This window comes from Mauremys mutica, chromosome 2 (genome assembly GCF_020497125.1).
Source record: "Mauremys mutica isolate MM-2020 ecotype Southern chromosome 2, ASM2049712v1, whole genome shotgun sequence".
Classification (NCBI taxonomy): domain Eukaryota; kingdom Metazoa; phylum Chordata; order Testudines; family Geoemydidae; genus Mauremys; species Mauremys mutica.
In genome coordinates this window covers 169504350-169520716 of record NC_059073.1, presented here as the reverse complement: position 1 = coordinate 169520716, position 16367 = coordinate 169504350, and the positions used below count along the sequence as shown (strand labels likewise).

Genomic DNA, 16367 nt, shown 5'->3' with positions numbered 1-16367 from the left:
ATTGAAAGCCTGCCTGATAGATTTCTCCAGTGGGCCTGCAAAGCTTCTTATTCTTTTGAAATTGGTGTCTGTAAAGTACCTCTTTGATTGACCAGCTTCCCCCAGTGTTACATTTGTATTTTTCTAGAGCAGTTTTATGGCTATGCTGTTGTGCCAGAGTAGTTAAGATTGCATTTCGTTTCCCATGTTGTGTGGGAATTCAAGCTCTTTGTTTTATATGCAAAACACAGCCTCAAATTTTAAGCATGTGGTCTGAGTCAGGTTTGAATTTTCTGAGGCCTTACAAGGTTAATTAGTTTAAGTTCTAATAAATTAAAAAATGCTGCACCAAAAAGTTCACATTCTAAGTTTAATGATTTTTTGGGCTTCTCTAACTTGGAAATTGCAAATGTAGAGACTCAAAAATGTGACTGCATAGTGAGTTTAGTGGGTTCTCTGGTATGTAAATAATTAACAAACCTTATCCTGGCAGTATGGCCTGTCTTCTAGCCCCTACCCCATAAATGGGCACTACCTGTAGTAGAAGGCCTACTTTGCAAATTGCAAAGGGCCAGTGAAAACAGAGACAGACTTTAGAATATTTTGACCAGGTCCCTGCAACTTCATTAAACCTGTAGCTTTAAGTGGGATAACTTTACAAGCAAACCATCCTCACAGCTCTGTAAAGGGAATAAGAACAACCATCGTTTAAGTGTTGCTGGCCTTCCTTTTTTCAGAACTCAACTCCACAGCATCCTACCTATCCCAGGTTTAACTGATACACTTTGACCTTAGAAGGCTTTCATTATTTCGAGGCCTAACCAAGATACAGAACTTAGCCAAGATCCACAACCACATGCAGGCAACCACTGAGCCTTGAATGAATGCCCAGGCTTTCTTATGAACCCAACCCCTTTCTGTGCTGCAAAGGAGACCATTGTACATGAATAATCACTTGTGTGTGAAAAGTTATAAAACAAATAAAGGTCTGAGTAAGAATTTGGAAGGAATGGGTGGGAGAGAAAATAGGTCGGTCATTATGGTAGAGAGGTGAGGTCACGAGTGTCTACTGATTCCCAGGTCCCAAGTGGTTGATAAGCTCTTTGTGTTTTAAGTTGATATCACAAAGTCAGGTGTTCATATACTGAACATGCCTTGGCAAAACCTACATTCAGACTGAACATATATCAATAGTTGTTCAGTAATCTTACTACGAGTGTTTGAGTTTGGCTGTTCAATACATGTTTTGTATGTGTGTGTGTTCTTTCTAAAATTATTTTTGGGTTTGTGTAAAAATTATTGTCTGTTACCAAGAAAACAAACTTATTAACTTACTATGGAGCTAGGTTTTTACATGTGTAACTTTCTATTGAAGTAAATAACTTTTTCCTTTTGTGTACAGTCTGCATGTTTGAGTACAAAATAACTCTTTGATCTCTGTTTCTTTTAAATTAAAAGTAGTGATTCACATCAAATTTTAGAAATACATCACTATGCTAATTTGTGCAAATGAGCACCATGTTTGGGAAAGGCAAGCACAATTACATAGTGGCATCTGTATCTGTTTTCAGAATACTTCCACTTTCAGCTGTTTAAATAAAGACAAATTGTTATTTGAGTAGCATAATTAATTATATCCTTTTTTTTGTATGCTGGTTGTACTTGGTGACCTTCGTGTCCCAGATTCAGAGCATCACTGATGAGTCTCGAGGCTCAGTCAGAAGAAAAAGCTACTCTAGTCCACAGTCCATTGGTCAAGATATACAGGCTCTGCTGCCTAATGACAATCCAGAAGAAGAGGTAGTCTGAAGTAGTACTGATTAGATAGTCCATTCTCGTTACAACACTTACAGTACCACTTTAGAAAATGTAGTACTAAGGATTGGAAATGAAATAGCAGATTTTTTTTCTCTAAAGCTTTCAAACATTTTACAAAATGTTTGCCCATTTTCCTCCTATAAATAAATAATCGTGGTTAAACAAAATTGATGCTAGCAGTGATGCGATAGAAAACAGTCTTCTCATCTTCTCCTCTCTCTTGTCTGGATACAACCCTCAAGCAATTTAGATTTTAGTATTACCTACTATGATTTATTTTTATTATCACAGCACTATCTTTTGTGTATATACCTGGTATTACAAACTTTCACTATATTACATCTTCTCTCATTTCTAGAATTTCCTGAGAAGTAATGTCTGGAATTTCTAAAAGTCTCAAGAAAATTAGCAAAGATATCTTCAACTACTCCCTTCTCCTCATTTAAGTAATTTCTAGAATTTGAGGAGTTCAATTGAGAAGCATATTTTACTCCTTCAAAATATTTAAAATAAAGATTCCATTTAGAAGTCTATCATGTATCAAGCAGCATATAGCCAGTGCTGAAGCATCTCTAAGTCCATTTAGTCAGAAACCTACCATGAAATTCTGGCCCCATTGAAGTCAATTTTACTGTTGGAGTGCAAAAAACCCCCTAAAGATATACTTTATCTTCTCAAAAATAGAGAGCAACAGTATTTTTATACTTCCGGTGAAACATCTGAATCTTTACACTATAAGTGTCACTCGTCAATTTCTTTATTAGTTCGATTATGAGGAAAATATGGCACTTTAAATGTTTATGTCCAAAGATGGGTATCCTAGTTTGTGGCATTACATTGGTGTTTCATTATATTCCACATACTTTAGATACTGTGGGCATATTTGTGTTAATTTCCATTTAAGCAATTAAATAAAATCTCTAACACAAAATTTTCCCTCCCTTTGCATTTTTTAATACAATCGATTGTTAATGTCTTCTGTTCCATAACAATGAAAGACAGACAGACATTATTTCTGTCCTAAACAGTGATATTGATTTTTTTTAATTTCAGATACCAATTCAGTGTTAATTGTTTCTGATATCTCTGCTAGTGTTGCTTAGTGCAAAGTATTTGCAGATATATTTTTGGTCTGTTTTTCACTCTTAATGGGTCACAGCTTGGAAAAACATCTTTTTAAACATAAGGAAATTCCCAGGAAAATCTTCAAATTGGAATTAAAGTTGCATAGTAATTTGGACTCAAATTTTCATTAAAGCAAATTGTCTTTAGTTTTAACTATAAAAATAAGCCTCTCAATTAGACCCCAGTAAAAACAAATGAGTAACTTCATGCATCTGAGTAGTTCTGTTGGCTTCAATGTTAAAGTTAAGCATGTGCTTGCAGCATAAGGTATCATAGTTTGTAAACCTCTTGGGGCTGATCCTGAGCCAATTAAAGTCTATCAATTCCCATTGATTTAGGTGATGCAGGATCAGTGATTTAAATTTCCTTGTCTCTCTAAAACTACTATATTTTGACCTGTTCTCTTTATTTTTTTTCAGGCTCAGTTAATCCATGATAGAAACACTGCATCCCATTCAGCAGCTGTTGTTAAGTGTGATGCTGCTGCTGCTACACCTGAAAAAGTGCAAATGACCTGGACTAAAGAAAAGTTTATAGCTGAAAAGCACAAAAATAGAGAAACAAATATAACAGGTTTTAAAGATATCTTCAACATGAAGCCGTAAGTACAAATGTGATTTTAATAAGTTTCTGGTTTTATCCTTTTTCTGGTATTATTTGAGGCCTCATCTTGTAAAAACATATGCATGTAATTTTATACACAGGAGTAGTGCCACTGAAGTTAATGGCAGAATTTACATGCATAAGTGTTTACAATATCAGGCCCTAAGTGAAGCGTAGAGGAGGCTAATGTTTGAGGCAATAAGTGCTAATTTGGGTGACTGATAAATTTGCATTACTTGTAACAGTGCTTTAGAAGAAGCTTTTTCACATTTTACATTTGTCATATTACATGTATAATGTTCTTATTGAAAATAACTGTGAAGAAGATGCTAAATATTGCCCTAAGAAATTCATTCAACCATCTACTCTAATTAAACAGGCTTAGGTTTATTGTAACTTATGTGAGTTACAATAGGTTGGTGGACCCCTGTGCCCTCAGAAGTCAATGAGATTCTAGCCAGGTACTGGGGTTTTCCCCACATGTATAAGCTGCAAGACAGGAGCTTAAGGATATGTCCACACTGCAGAAAACTCCTGCAGCAGGGAGTATCAGAGCCCAGGTCATCTGACTCGGGCATGCACTACAGGGTTAAAAATAGCAGTATAAACATTCTTGCTCGGCTCTGAGACCCTCTTCCAGCCCAGGTTTCAGAGCCCGGTCTCCCACTCAAGCAGGAACATCTACACTGTTATTTTATTTTTAGCCCGATATTGCGAGCTCAAGTTAGTTGAACTGGGCTCTGAGACTCGCTGCCACGGGGGAGGAAAGGTGGGTTGCTGTGTTGATGTACCCTAAGTGCAGAGGTGAAAGTAAGCCGGTGTGCCATACCGGGGCAGCCTGGCTTCCCCAGGCTGCAATTTAAAGGGCCTGGGAGCCCCAGGCCCTTTAAATTGACACCAGAATCCTGCTGCTGGAGCCCTGGGGTAGTGGCAGCAGGGCTCCAGGGGTTATTTAAAGGGCCGGGGCTCCCGCTGCCTCTATGCCCTGGGCCTTTTAAATTGCCGCTGGAGCCCTGCCGCCACTACCCCAGGGCTCCGGGGGCTATTTAAAGGGCCCAGGGCGGTAGAGGCAGGGGAGCCCTGGGCTCTTTAAATAGCCCCCAGAGCCCTGGGGTAGCAGCAGCAGCTGGGGGCTCTGGCAGCAGTTTAAAGGGCCTGGGGTGGTAGCAGCAGCCAAGCCCTGAGCCCTTTAAACTGGTGCCAGAGCCCCTGGCTGCCACTGCTACTGCAAATGAGTTAGATGCTCTTGAAAATGAAACTTCAGTCACTTTGGAGCCTGTTTTTTTTTTTTTTTTGGAAAATTTTTACCTATTACAAATGCAGAATATCAGTTTGGTTATGATAGAGTTTTGCTTTAAAATACTATTCTGTTCAGAAGCTATACTAGAGACTAACATATTTTACTTAAAATAGTTGTTTTTTAAATTCTTTTCTGGTAGCAGACCTTTTGAATCATGAAAAAACATAGATTGACATTTTTTATTTAGATATTAGAACTCTAAAATTATACTACTTGTCAATAAAGGAAAGGTTAATTCAAACCACTAAAGTTGTACAGTTTTTATCAGCTGAAGTTGCTATATTTAAAAATGTACCAAATAGCATAAAGCAATGTATTTATACATGTTTGTTTCTCTTCCATGTAGAGAATGGGGAAATCTGTAAGTCAAATCTGTTTTAATTTAGGCTGTGTTCCCTGGTTCTTGTGTATTATTATTGCATGTTTCCTTTAAAGCAGTCGCTTCCCATGATTTACAGTATGCATATTGTGCACATATTGTGATTTGGCATGTGAATATAATTAGCATAGCATTTCCTGACACCCTTTTCTGTTTTAGTTCCTAAACCTCATCAGTTTTTCATTTCAGAGTAATTCATAGTATACATATAAGTTTCTAAAAAATGATACTCAATATAGTCAATTGCAAAATCTTTCATTAAATATCTGACAGCATTTGTTTGCAAAATAAGTGACCTTCATTTTTTCTAATTATCTTCTTAAAACATTGAATGTATGTATTAAAAATGTTAATTGTGATTATGGTACTGTATGGCACTGTGGGCTGAAAAAAATGAGACTGAGACTTAAAAATTGTATTATTCAAAAAGCCTCCATTTCCCAATTGGTAAACTGTAGATTTCCTCCTGCAATGTAACACCTCTTCCCCCCCCCACCCACACCCTTCATTTGGGCTATAGGGAGCAAATAAATTTACCAACGGATTCATAAAAACAGATCATGTAACTATCCAGAAGGAGTTTATTCACCCTGATGGAGCCACTAGAAGCCACTACTTTTCCTCCTCTCTCCGTTCTTGGGTTTTCTCTGTTTTGACAGAAGAGCTAAAAGACATCCTCCACCCTACACAGAATTCTGTGTTTTGTTGCTGACTCTGTAGCTCCATCTCTATGATCTTTGATTTTTCTCTTTGTCATCTTCTAGCTAACATAATTACTTCCACAGAATTGTAAACAATGAAGTAAATCCTTCAGGTTAAAAAAAATCTGTATCCAAATTAATCTTGTTATTATTAGTTTGATAGCACCCAAAAATGTGTTAGGCTCTTCATAGAAAAAGTAATTTTTGCCTCCAAGATCCTGCAATCTAAATTTAAACATTATACAATCAATGAGCATGGCAAACAGGTAGGGAAGGAATAGGGTAAATAGTTAATAGATATTTCTGCCCGCTTCTTGGTAAATAAGCAGGCATTATCTCCCATAAATGTAAACAAACTTGTTTGTCTTAGCGATTGGCTGAACTACAAGTAGGAATGAGTGGACTTGTAGGCTCTAAATTTTCACACTGTTTTTCTTTTGAGTGAATTTTTGTAAAATAAATTCTACATTTGTAAATTGTGCTTTCATGACGAGATTGCACTGTAGTGATTGGATGAGGTGAACTGAAAAATACTATTAATTTTATCTTTTTTACAGTGCAAACATTTGTAATAAAAAATAATAATATAAAGTGAGCACTGTACACGGTATTCTTATTGTAATTGAAATCAATAGATTTGAAAATGTAGAAAAACATTCACAATATTTATAATTAATTTAAATTGGTATTCTATTGTTTAACTGTGAGATTAAAATTGCGATTAATTGCGACTATTTTTTAATGTAGTTAATTTGTTTTGCATTAATCGCTTGAGTTAACTGCAATTAATTGACAGCCCTCGTAAATATGGCTGAGGGTTACTGACATAAAATCGTGGTTTATTTGGATTTTAACTTTGTTTCCAAAGCCACAAGCCTTGGAATTATACATCTCCCTTTTTTATTAATCTGCCTATCACCACTGGTGATATATTGCCATAATTTATCCTTACTTTGAGACTGTTTCTGTTCTAATCCTCATTCATGCCTTAATCCATTCCTAACTAAATCCATCATTTTTTTGTAGTCTTCTCACATCACTATGCTTTAAACTACAGGGAATCCCAAAAGTTGAGTCCAAACTACAGTAGAACCTCAGACTTACGAACACTTTGAGAATGGAGGTTGTTCATAACTCTGAACTGTTTGTAACTCTGAACAAAATGTTATGGTTGTTCTTTCAAAGGTTTACAACTGAAGATTGACTTAATACAGCTTTGAAACTTTACTATACAGAAGAAAAATGTTGCTTTCCCTTTAATTTTGGTAGTTTATGTTTAACACAGTATTGTATTGTATTTGCTGTGTGTGTGTGTGTGTGTGTGTGTGTGTGCTGCTGTCTGATTACATACTTCCAGTTCCAAATGAGGTGTGTGGTTGACAGGTCAGTTCATAATTCTAGTGTTCTTAACTCTGAGGTTCTACTGTATTTTCTTGTTCCAGAAAGTGCCAGTCATCTGTCACCTTCACTGAGTTCCTATCCAACAATTTCTCCAATTAATAATTTCTTCATGTTAGATATCCCTTTTATAGGAAAACCGTATGTGTTGGATGAGAAATTCAGTTCTCAGAATTTTGCTGTAATTTGAAGGCATATGAGGGGAGGGTCACTTGGAATTGGCATGGGGTTTGGGTCTCTAAACCTGTGCATTTTGGATAAATGCATAGGCCCTCTGCCTCAACACTTCCAGCCGCAGCTTTTGAAGGAATCATGCTATTGTGGGCTCTCCCACTGTCTGCTGCCCCCAAGAGGTAGGGTTCACTGTCTAATAATCAGTGTTGCCAGTTCTTCTGATTTTTGGTATCTTCCTTAAAGCACCAAGGCCTGAAATATTGTGATTAAATGAGAATTTCAACTTTAATGTAAAGAAAAGCTTTAAAATACAAACCCTACTGCTCAAAAACCAAAAGGCAAATAACTCAACTTTATTTTTATGTTTTTATTCATGTTTAAGCCAAACTTTGTTTTTTGGGGTGGGGGAGGGGGCAGTGATTTTTGATTATTTGAAGGAACACTAGAACATGAAGAAAGGAAAACAAACAGAAGAAAATAGAGGACAAAGTGAGGAATGAACAATTTCTTGCCTTATTTTATTTCTGTTACCAGCTTTCCCCTTTATTCTTAATTAGAGGGACTGTGTCTCATGTCTAGAATTTGGTAACAGTCCAGTGTTGCTGGGGACAGCCCTGCCCTCACTTCAGACCACCTGAAATTATGCCTCTGGCAACTGAACAAGTTTCTTCTGACCATTTTCTTTTATGGCTTTAATTTAATGTTTTTTGCAGTAGTGATCTCATTTCAACTTCTAGTTCCTCTTGCTGTCCTCAGCTGAGGAATCACTGGAATGTTGAGGCTATAACTCTCTAGATCCATATAGGACCTCTCTTATTGGGCAGTCCCTTTTCCTTCTTTTACTCCCCCTCCCTCACCCCTAAGCCAAGTCCGAGATATGCTGTATTTATAATGTAGCTTTTCTGGAGTCTCAGAGAGTAAGCTATGGCCTTCTTCTGCTTGCCAGACAACCCTCACTCTGCCAGACCATTGAGTCAAACCAGGATGCCAGGGCCTCATCACCCAGATGCATCTCTGCTATCTCAGTAAAACTACAGTGTTAAATAAAAACATATGGGAATTAGCATTGGTCAGCATAGTAACCTGTAAATAAATATTAAAAATATATGGAGCTATCCCTATCTTGTAGGGATCCTGAAAGGTCATTGAGTCCAGCCCCCTGCCTTCACTAGCAGGACCAAGTAATGATTTTGCCCCAGATCCTTAAGTATTGAATTCACAACCCTGGGTTTAGCAGGCTAATGCTCAGCCCACTGAGCCATCCCTTCCCTCATTGAAAGATATCATCATCATCATCATCATCACTGCTTGAGAAGGGGGCTTCCTTCCAAAAGCTCCCACATACCATGAAAGAGGTCTACATAGAATTTCAAAGCTTCAGCTGTGGCCATTTAGATGACAATGTAAGCACTTCTTTTGTGGCTGGTGGGAGCAGAAGTGATATCTGTTTATGTGGAAAACAAAGAGCTTAGTGGGAGTCACCCAAGATGTCTAATAATTTTTACTGAAGCCAGGACAAAACTGATTTCAATAGGACCACTCAGAAAAATGGGACAGCTCTGCAATACCCAAGACATCCTGATAAATTCTGATATCTGGTCATTGTATCTATTATGCCTATTTCTGTATCTTTTCACACCAGTGAACTCAGAAGCCTGTCCATATAACTTATTTCTAGAGACAGAGACAAACAACAAGGAGAAAAAATGTCATAAAACCATTGTGAGATGATGAATTTAAAAAATGACTGGCAGTGCCTTTGGGTGTTATTGCCAACAACTAACCACTTTGCTACTTTCTCATATAGTTTCCCATTATGAACTGAATTTCGTTCAAAGATTTTATAGTATGACTGTAGTTTAACTTACACTGGGATTTTCAAAGGAACTTAAAGGAAATCCCACTGTGCATAGTCTTGCTACAGTGCATTTAGAAATGCTTTAGCAAAGATTGTGTCTGAATTTCCATCATAAATCCCTGTTTTGCATTCTTCCCTCAGTTATATTTCTAGGCATCCCTATCAATCTATATCCACTCCTTGGCTTAAATTTCACTTATAAGGAAATTATCCTGAAAGCAATACTTGTGTTTAGATTTTATCTTATTTTGAAGGAAAGTATTACCACTTTTAAGTTAAAATTATAGCCCATCTTTCATAAACCATCAAAATTGGACTTTATTTTTAATAAATGAGTAACTATAATTATAGAAGTTAAGCTGTACTGAGATCTAAATTTAACCCTCTTAAGCATCTCCTTCTATCACAAGTATTAGATTTTCAACTAATTATCGTTGTTCATGAATTTATGTATGGTGTACAGATTAAAATAGTTACTGGTTAAAGTAAATAATATCTTTACTTTAGAAAAGTTTGTTTATATACTAGGAATCAGTCAAATGTGAGAAGAATGCACACTGCTGTGAAGCTCAATGGAGTAATATTAAATAAGTCACAACATGCTCAGCTAGTTTTATTGAATATGCCTGGACCTCCTAAAAACAAAAAAGGGGATGAAAACTGTATCCTATGCTGCATTGTTTTAATGGTGAAGTATACTATATTACAAAAAAGTAACAATATCGTATAGATCAACAATTGCAAAAATTAAAGTTGTAATTTATATGAATGAGTAGAATGAGCATGTGTATATCTGTTTATATGTATATAGGGTCTGTGTGCTTTTTTTTGGTCTGTACTGTGGTTTTTTTGTTTGTATTTTAACTAGTGGGAACTATGCCTTTAAGACTAGGGTTTGCAGAATATGTTTTTATGAGACCAAAAGTGGTGTGTAGAAAATGTTGTCTTTATTTAATGGTAACACTGGTATTTTGGGTTCAGTTTATCTAAAATGCTTAGATAAAAATAATAGAGTTTAATGCCAATTTTATCTATTTATTAGTACTTCTGGGGTGCCTATATTAGATCCCAACATTTATTACTCCTTCTTGAGCTGAGCTGGCAGGTTATTTGCATGCTAGGATCTAAAATTGTTGTGGCTGCACTTCATGAAAGATGAATGTGTTAGGTGCTTCAGACAAGTTATTGGCTGTGGCTGCTGCACTTGCACTTTGAATGCAGGAGTACAATTTATTAAGGGTGGTTTTTTTTAGTATTATGTTTTAAAGGTTGTTTTATTTCTTGTCTATAATCTTAAAGCCTTAACTTGATTATCCCCCAGACATGGAGTTTTTGGAAGTTTTGACAGAAGGTCTGAACAGAGTTCTCTTAGTGCGAGGTGGTGGACGTGAAGTGATCACTATTTACTCCTAATGCTGTTACAGATTAACTGCAGTAATTTGAACAGTTAAAATGAAATTACCTGTGTACTTGAAATGATGTACCAGCTGAATCTTCTGATCAGGTGTACTGCTTTCTTTCAAAGGAATCTATCTGAAATTATTTCCTACATAGATTTATCTTTATAGAAGAAATTTATATATTGTAGTATTAAATAAATGTGGGGATCAGGAGGGTATTTTTTTAAGCAATCTTGGTGTGAGACCCAAGAAGGGAAAGGTAATTTTTATGGCAGATGAAGTAACTAATGTTTTAAATGTGCACAAACAGAGAAAAACAGACATCTGCATTTTTAGTAACATTAATTGTATTATTTTGCTTCTACAAAAGAATAATTTAATGATGTTAAAACCTCCCAAGTTTATCAACAAAACATGAAATATTTCAGACAAGAAACCCTGGTCTTATTATTTTGTCCTCTTGATAGATGCTGCTGTGGTGCATCTGTGACTGTTGTGATCACAGTTTCATCTTAGGTCTCTTGGTTCATATTGATTCAGGAATATGTACAAACATTTGACATATTTAATTATTTGACATAAAAGGAATTTGAAGGATTTACCTGATTTCAAAATTGGTTAAATAAAAATTCACAATTCAGCCATTACTAACTACTATAATTCTTTTAAATTACCTTTTTTGTATTTTTATCTAAACTTTACTTTGCTGACTTTACTAAGTTATAAAAAATATCTGTGACCCCCTTTGCACTGCTGCTGTGTAAGGATAATCTCCAATTGGAGGTGAAGGTATTCTACTTACCCTTTCACACACAGTTCCTTTCATGCTTGTAGCCCACTGCATTCCAGTGATCCCAGAGTAGCCACCTTGGGGGCTATTGCATTTTGGAGCAGTCTGAGAACTGCAACCAGAACTCGAGAATTTTAACCATCTCCTGCTTAGATAATGGACATAGCAAGTGATGGGGAAGAGAATAGGGAAAGTAGGGCATTTATATATCCTATGTCTGTGATTCTGCCTTGTGATGGGTGATGAATTTTCAACACACGGCATGCAATAGTCAAATTCAAATGATAAAACTGAAGTGTGGGAAATAAGGAGGTTCACTTTGACTAGTTAAGTGTAGTGTTCTGCTTTAAATTAAATGCAGGAACAGTCGCCCTATTTCTTTTTATTATTTTTATTTCTTGAAAGGAAATCTGATTTTCTGAAAACCCAGGTTTTTTATAAAATACATAAATGAAGAATTTCTTTGTCAACTGAATTGGGGGTAAACTATTAACTTTGTAGATATTTGTTTTATATAGTATTTTTCAACTTTGTGTTAATAATACACCTCTGTGCATTATGACTGGCCATAAAATTAAGTTTATAAATTACATCTTAAAACTATTTGTAACTGCCTAGTGTTTGTTGATACTGAAAATATCTGGCCACAAATATTGCAATAGTACCTAGGGACTATACTAGTTTAAGGGATCTGGCATAATTAAACTAAAGACAAAGTGCAATGTGTAAAATAAAATATGTTATTCTGTGTGGGGAACATAATTTCATGTTTTAAATGATAGATCTGCCAATATATTTTCAGTAAGCATTTCAGGTAAGTCATTTTTTCTACAAATTTCATTGATGAAGTATATATTCAGTCATAGATAAAAATGGCTTATCTATTAAAGAAATATTCTACTTGTCAACTCATTTTACATTTTGTTTTCTTTGTACAACAGTATCTACTGTTTATAGTCTCTATAAAGAAATATTTTTACACACACTTATAGCAACCTTAGAAGTAAATGCTGTATGTTCCAGGCCCTGTTTTGAAAGATTTCTTCAATAGTTTTGCTGCAGTATATCTAAACATGCACATTTTTTGGTTTGTGCTTTCTTTTCAGTTCTCTGGTTTAGAACTTTAGAGTATGTGGTAGAGTAGTTAGGCGTACCAAAGCTCATTCAATATTGTAACTGGAACACACATCCTAGATTCCTTGTAATAATAATTTGGCTATCATAGCTCATAAAAAATATTTTTTGCAAAAATATGAAGTGATGTAACACTTTTTCAGAATGAATCTGAATGTATTCGTAAACAAGAAACAATACCATTCAATACATTGGACAGACTTAATTCCAAAAATAATTAAACAGCTAAAGAAATTATGTTTGCTAAACTGTGTGATGAAAGATTGTGTTGATGTAATATTCATTATGAATATGTACCTAAAAGAATCTAGAAAATATCTAGTCTGAAATAGCAGAAAGAAATCCATCATCTCTTTGATGCAATACCATAAGCTACTCTAGCCATTAATAAGAATTAGGGGTACACATCAAAGTGCAGCATTTTTCAGTGTATGCAAATATGGCTTTTAACTTAGTAAGTATTTTTTTTAAATAGGAAAGTCACAATCCTTGAAACTAATAGTTATGAAAATTAAGAAGATGAATCATGGCTACAAGTACATTTTGGTATTACAGCATAAGTACCTGCCAGATAACCCTGAGGTTATTTTTTGTTTATACTAAAATATTTGCAAGATCATTATCTTATCTCTATACGAAATACTTTTGTAAATGTTTAGAAATGACAATGTTTCCCTTTGTTTGTGTAGATGTTCATGAATAAATAAAACTGTCTGAAACCACTATTGTCTGTGCTACACATTCTTGTTGATACTCATATGAAAATAGTTGATGGGGAAGATACACAATACAATAAGCTCTGTCAGTACAAACCAAGTAATTTTATTGATGCCATGTGTATTGTTTCAAATCTAAATATAAAAATGATTGACAGAAAAAGACTGGTGAATAATAAAAATTCATACTGCCATCAATTTTTGCCATCAAATCTAGAGAAAAAGTGGTGTAAATAATTGTAGAAAGAACTCAATTAGATAATACAGGTATTAAATTTATACAAATTAAAAGCTGCAAATAACAATTACAAGAATATACAGAATTTTTCACAAGTTGAATCCAATGGAGGACCAAATGCCATAATGTGCTATATTAAAAAAAACAAAACAGAAAAACAAACGGCTAAATTAAGTCAATCCACATAATATAGATAGATGTAGATGCAAATAATTCATGAAGAGTAATACCAAATAGAGTTGGTAGAATTCTTACCACATGTATGATTTGATGAAAAACCTTCCCTGACTAATAGATTGACTAATAAATAGTCTAAGCAGGATTTTAATTTTTATACCCATCCACAGGTATTTATTATATTTTTATTATTTTATTTTTTAATCTATATAGTTCACAGATTTCTAATGGAAGAGGAAAACACCACTATTTTCCCTAATTAAACAGAGACATTTCAAAGAAGAGGGGGTTTTGATTACCAGTCTTCAAAAAGTACTTTGGAGCTATACAACTAGAAAATATTGCATAGCATGCCCAGAGGCTAATTTCTATCTCATGGCTAGGAATTTTTAAAATTGCACCCTTACTCTTCTTACACAGAGTCAGAAATGCAGTTTATTACAATATTCATTATTAATATACTTGAAGTTATATAGTTATGATTTATTTAAAGTTATTTATTTGTTTGTGATCACCATGTGTGGGAACAGGAAATAATTCCCTCCCTCTCCCCCCGCAACCCCAGGGCAAATTGGCAATGACCTTGGGAGTTTTTGGCCTTCCACTGCAGCATGGAGTGCAGACTGATTGCCAGGATCATCTGGGTACATCTCAGTTAATCAAGTATCAGAGGGATAGCCGTGTTAGTCTGGATCTGTAAAAGCAGCAAAGAATCCTGTGGCACCTTATAGACTAACAGACGTTTTGCAGCATGAGCTTTCGTGGACTTGCATCAGTTAATCAGTTTCCATTGCAGGAGCCTTGGGCATTAATGCACCTCCATCCCTTCTGTTCTCTGCTTGTGGCATGTACTAGTTTAGTCTCCTGAGGGCTATAATGCATTGATACAACTGTGTCTCTGTAAGCTCTCTAGTGTAGCCGCTCTAAGCTGACAGGAGACAGATCTCCTGTCGACTTAATTAATCCACCCACAATGAACGGGGGCAGCTATGTCAGCAGGAGAAGTTCCAACATAGCACTGTCCACACCAGTGCTTAGGTCGGTGTAACTTATGTCACTCAGTGGGGTGGCTTATTCACACCCCTGAATGACGTAAATTATATCAACATAAATGGTAGTGTAGACATAGTCTTAGTTTAATTTTAGTTGTTGGGATTTGTGTGTGAGTGCTGGGTCGTGTTGGTGATCCCTTTTGTGATATATAGGTCAGAATAGATGGTTTGGTGATCCCTTTTGACCTCAAATTCTATGACTGTGAATATTGTAACATACTTATGATTTATTTAAAGTCATTTTTGACTGTTTACACTTTTTACAAAACATAGCATTTGTATTTCTAAATGTCGTGATATAATTAAATCACAATTATTTATATTTTCACCTTTAGAAGCATTATCTGAAAATCCTACGATACCATATTTTAGGTAATCTGAAAGTTTAAGTAAATGACAAATGTACCTGGCCCAACAAGTGGGCAATAAGCTCTCTCCTGTGAGATGGAAGGTAACTTAACCAGGAGATAATTCTTAGAAATAACAAATGGACGTAGTTACTGTCTTGGAGTTTCTAATCAGGTACCTAGAGAGAAGTAATATGTAATACCAATAATGGGGACAATATTAAATTAGCAATGATTATTGCAGTTTGTAAAGCATTTTGGTATCCTCCAGCTGTGCACACTTTTTTTCAAACCCAGCTGGAACTGTGATTGGTCGCTCTGCTCACAGGGCAGGGATATTGTGGCCCTGGCCCTGCCCTCCGCCCCATCATTGGGTGCTCAGGATGCGAATTCGAATTGGTGGTTCGCACTTGGAGCTCGCTGAGACTGGAGGGCACAAGCTCTCAGAGACAGAGTCCGATCGGAACTTCTAAATCACCTGCCATGGCACCACCCAGCGCCAGCAGGTGCAGTGCAAGAACCTGCTCCCTGTAGGACTTTGCTACCTGCAGCAGTTACTTGTATGTAAGGGATTACAAAAACTGCTCTCTGATGTAATTTGCTACCAGTAGCAGGCCAGCCGTGCCTCTCCCCATGCAGCAGCCGTCAAAAAGCTAATAGAATGCTGGGAATAATTAAGACAGAGATAGAAAACATCAATCCATTGTATGCCCACATCTTGAATACTGTGTGCAGATGTGGTCGCTCCATCTCAAAAAAAGATATATTGGAATTGGAAAAGATTTAGAAAAGGGCAACAAAGATGATTAGAGGTATGGAACGGCTTCCGTATGAGGAGAGATTAATAAGACTGGGACTTTTCCGCTTGGAAAAGAGACGGCTAAGGGGAAATATGATTGAGGTCTATAAAATCATGACTGGTGTAGAGAAAGTAGATAAGGAAGTGTTGTTTACTCCTCATAACACAAGAACTAGGGGTCACCAAATGAAATTAATAGGCAGCAGGTTTAAAACAAATAAAAGGAAGTATTTCTTCACATAACACACAGTCAACATGTGGAACTCCTTGCCAGAGGATATTGTGAAGGCCAGGACCATAACAGGGTTCAAAAAAGAACTAGATAAATTCACGGAGGATAGGTCCATCAGTGGCTATTCGCCCGGATAGGCAGGAATGG

General features: G+C 36.0%; 1 protein-coding gene across 1 annotated transcript in view; it reads left to right on the top strand.

Moving 5' to 3' along the window:
* The window catches only part of SLC12A7 (solute carrier family 12 member 7), a 324493-nt gene extending 311112 nt beyond the window's left edge, over positions 1-13381 (top strand). Inside the window, exons 22-26 of the mRNA XM_045005934.1 lie at positions 1663-1779; positions 3342-3523; positions 5172-5186; positions 9864-9997; positions 10657-13381. Coding sequence (XP_044861869.1) covers positions 1663-1779; positions 3342-3523; positions 5172-5186; positions 9864-9997; positions 10657-10748 — 540 coding nt within the window. The 3' untranslated portion in view covers positions 10749-13381. The remainder of the gene's footprint in view (positions 1-1662; positions 1780-3341; positions 3524-5171; positions 5187-9863; positions 9998-10656) is intronic.
* The last annotated feature ends 2986 nt before the right edge of the window (positions 13382-16367 follow it).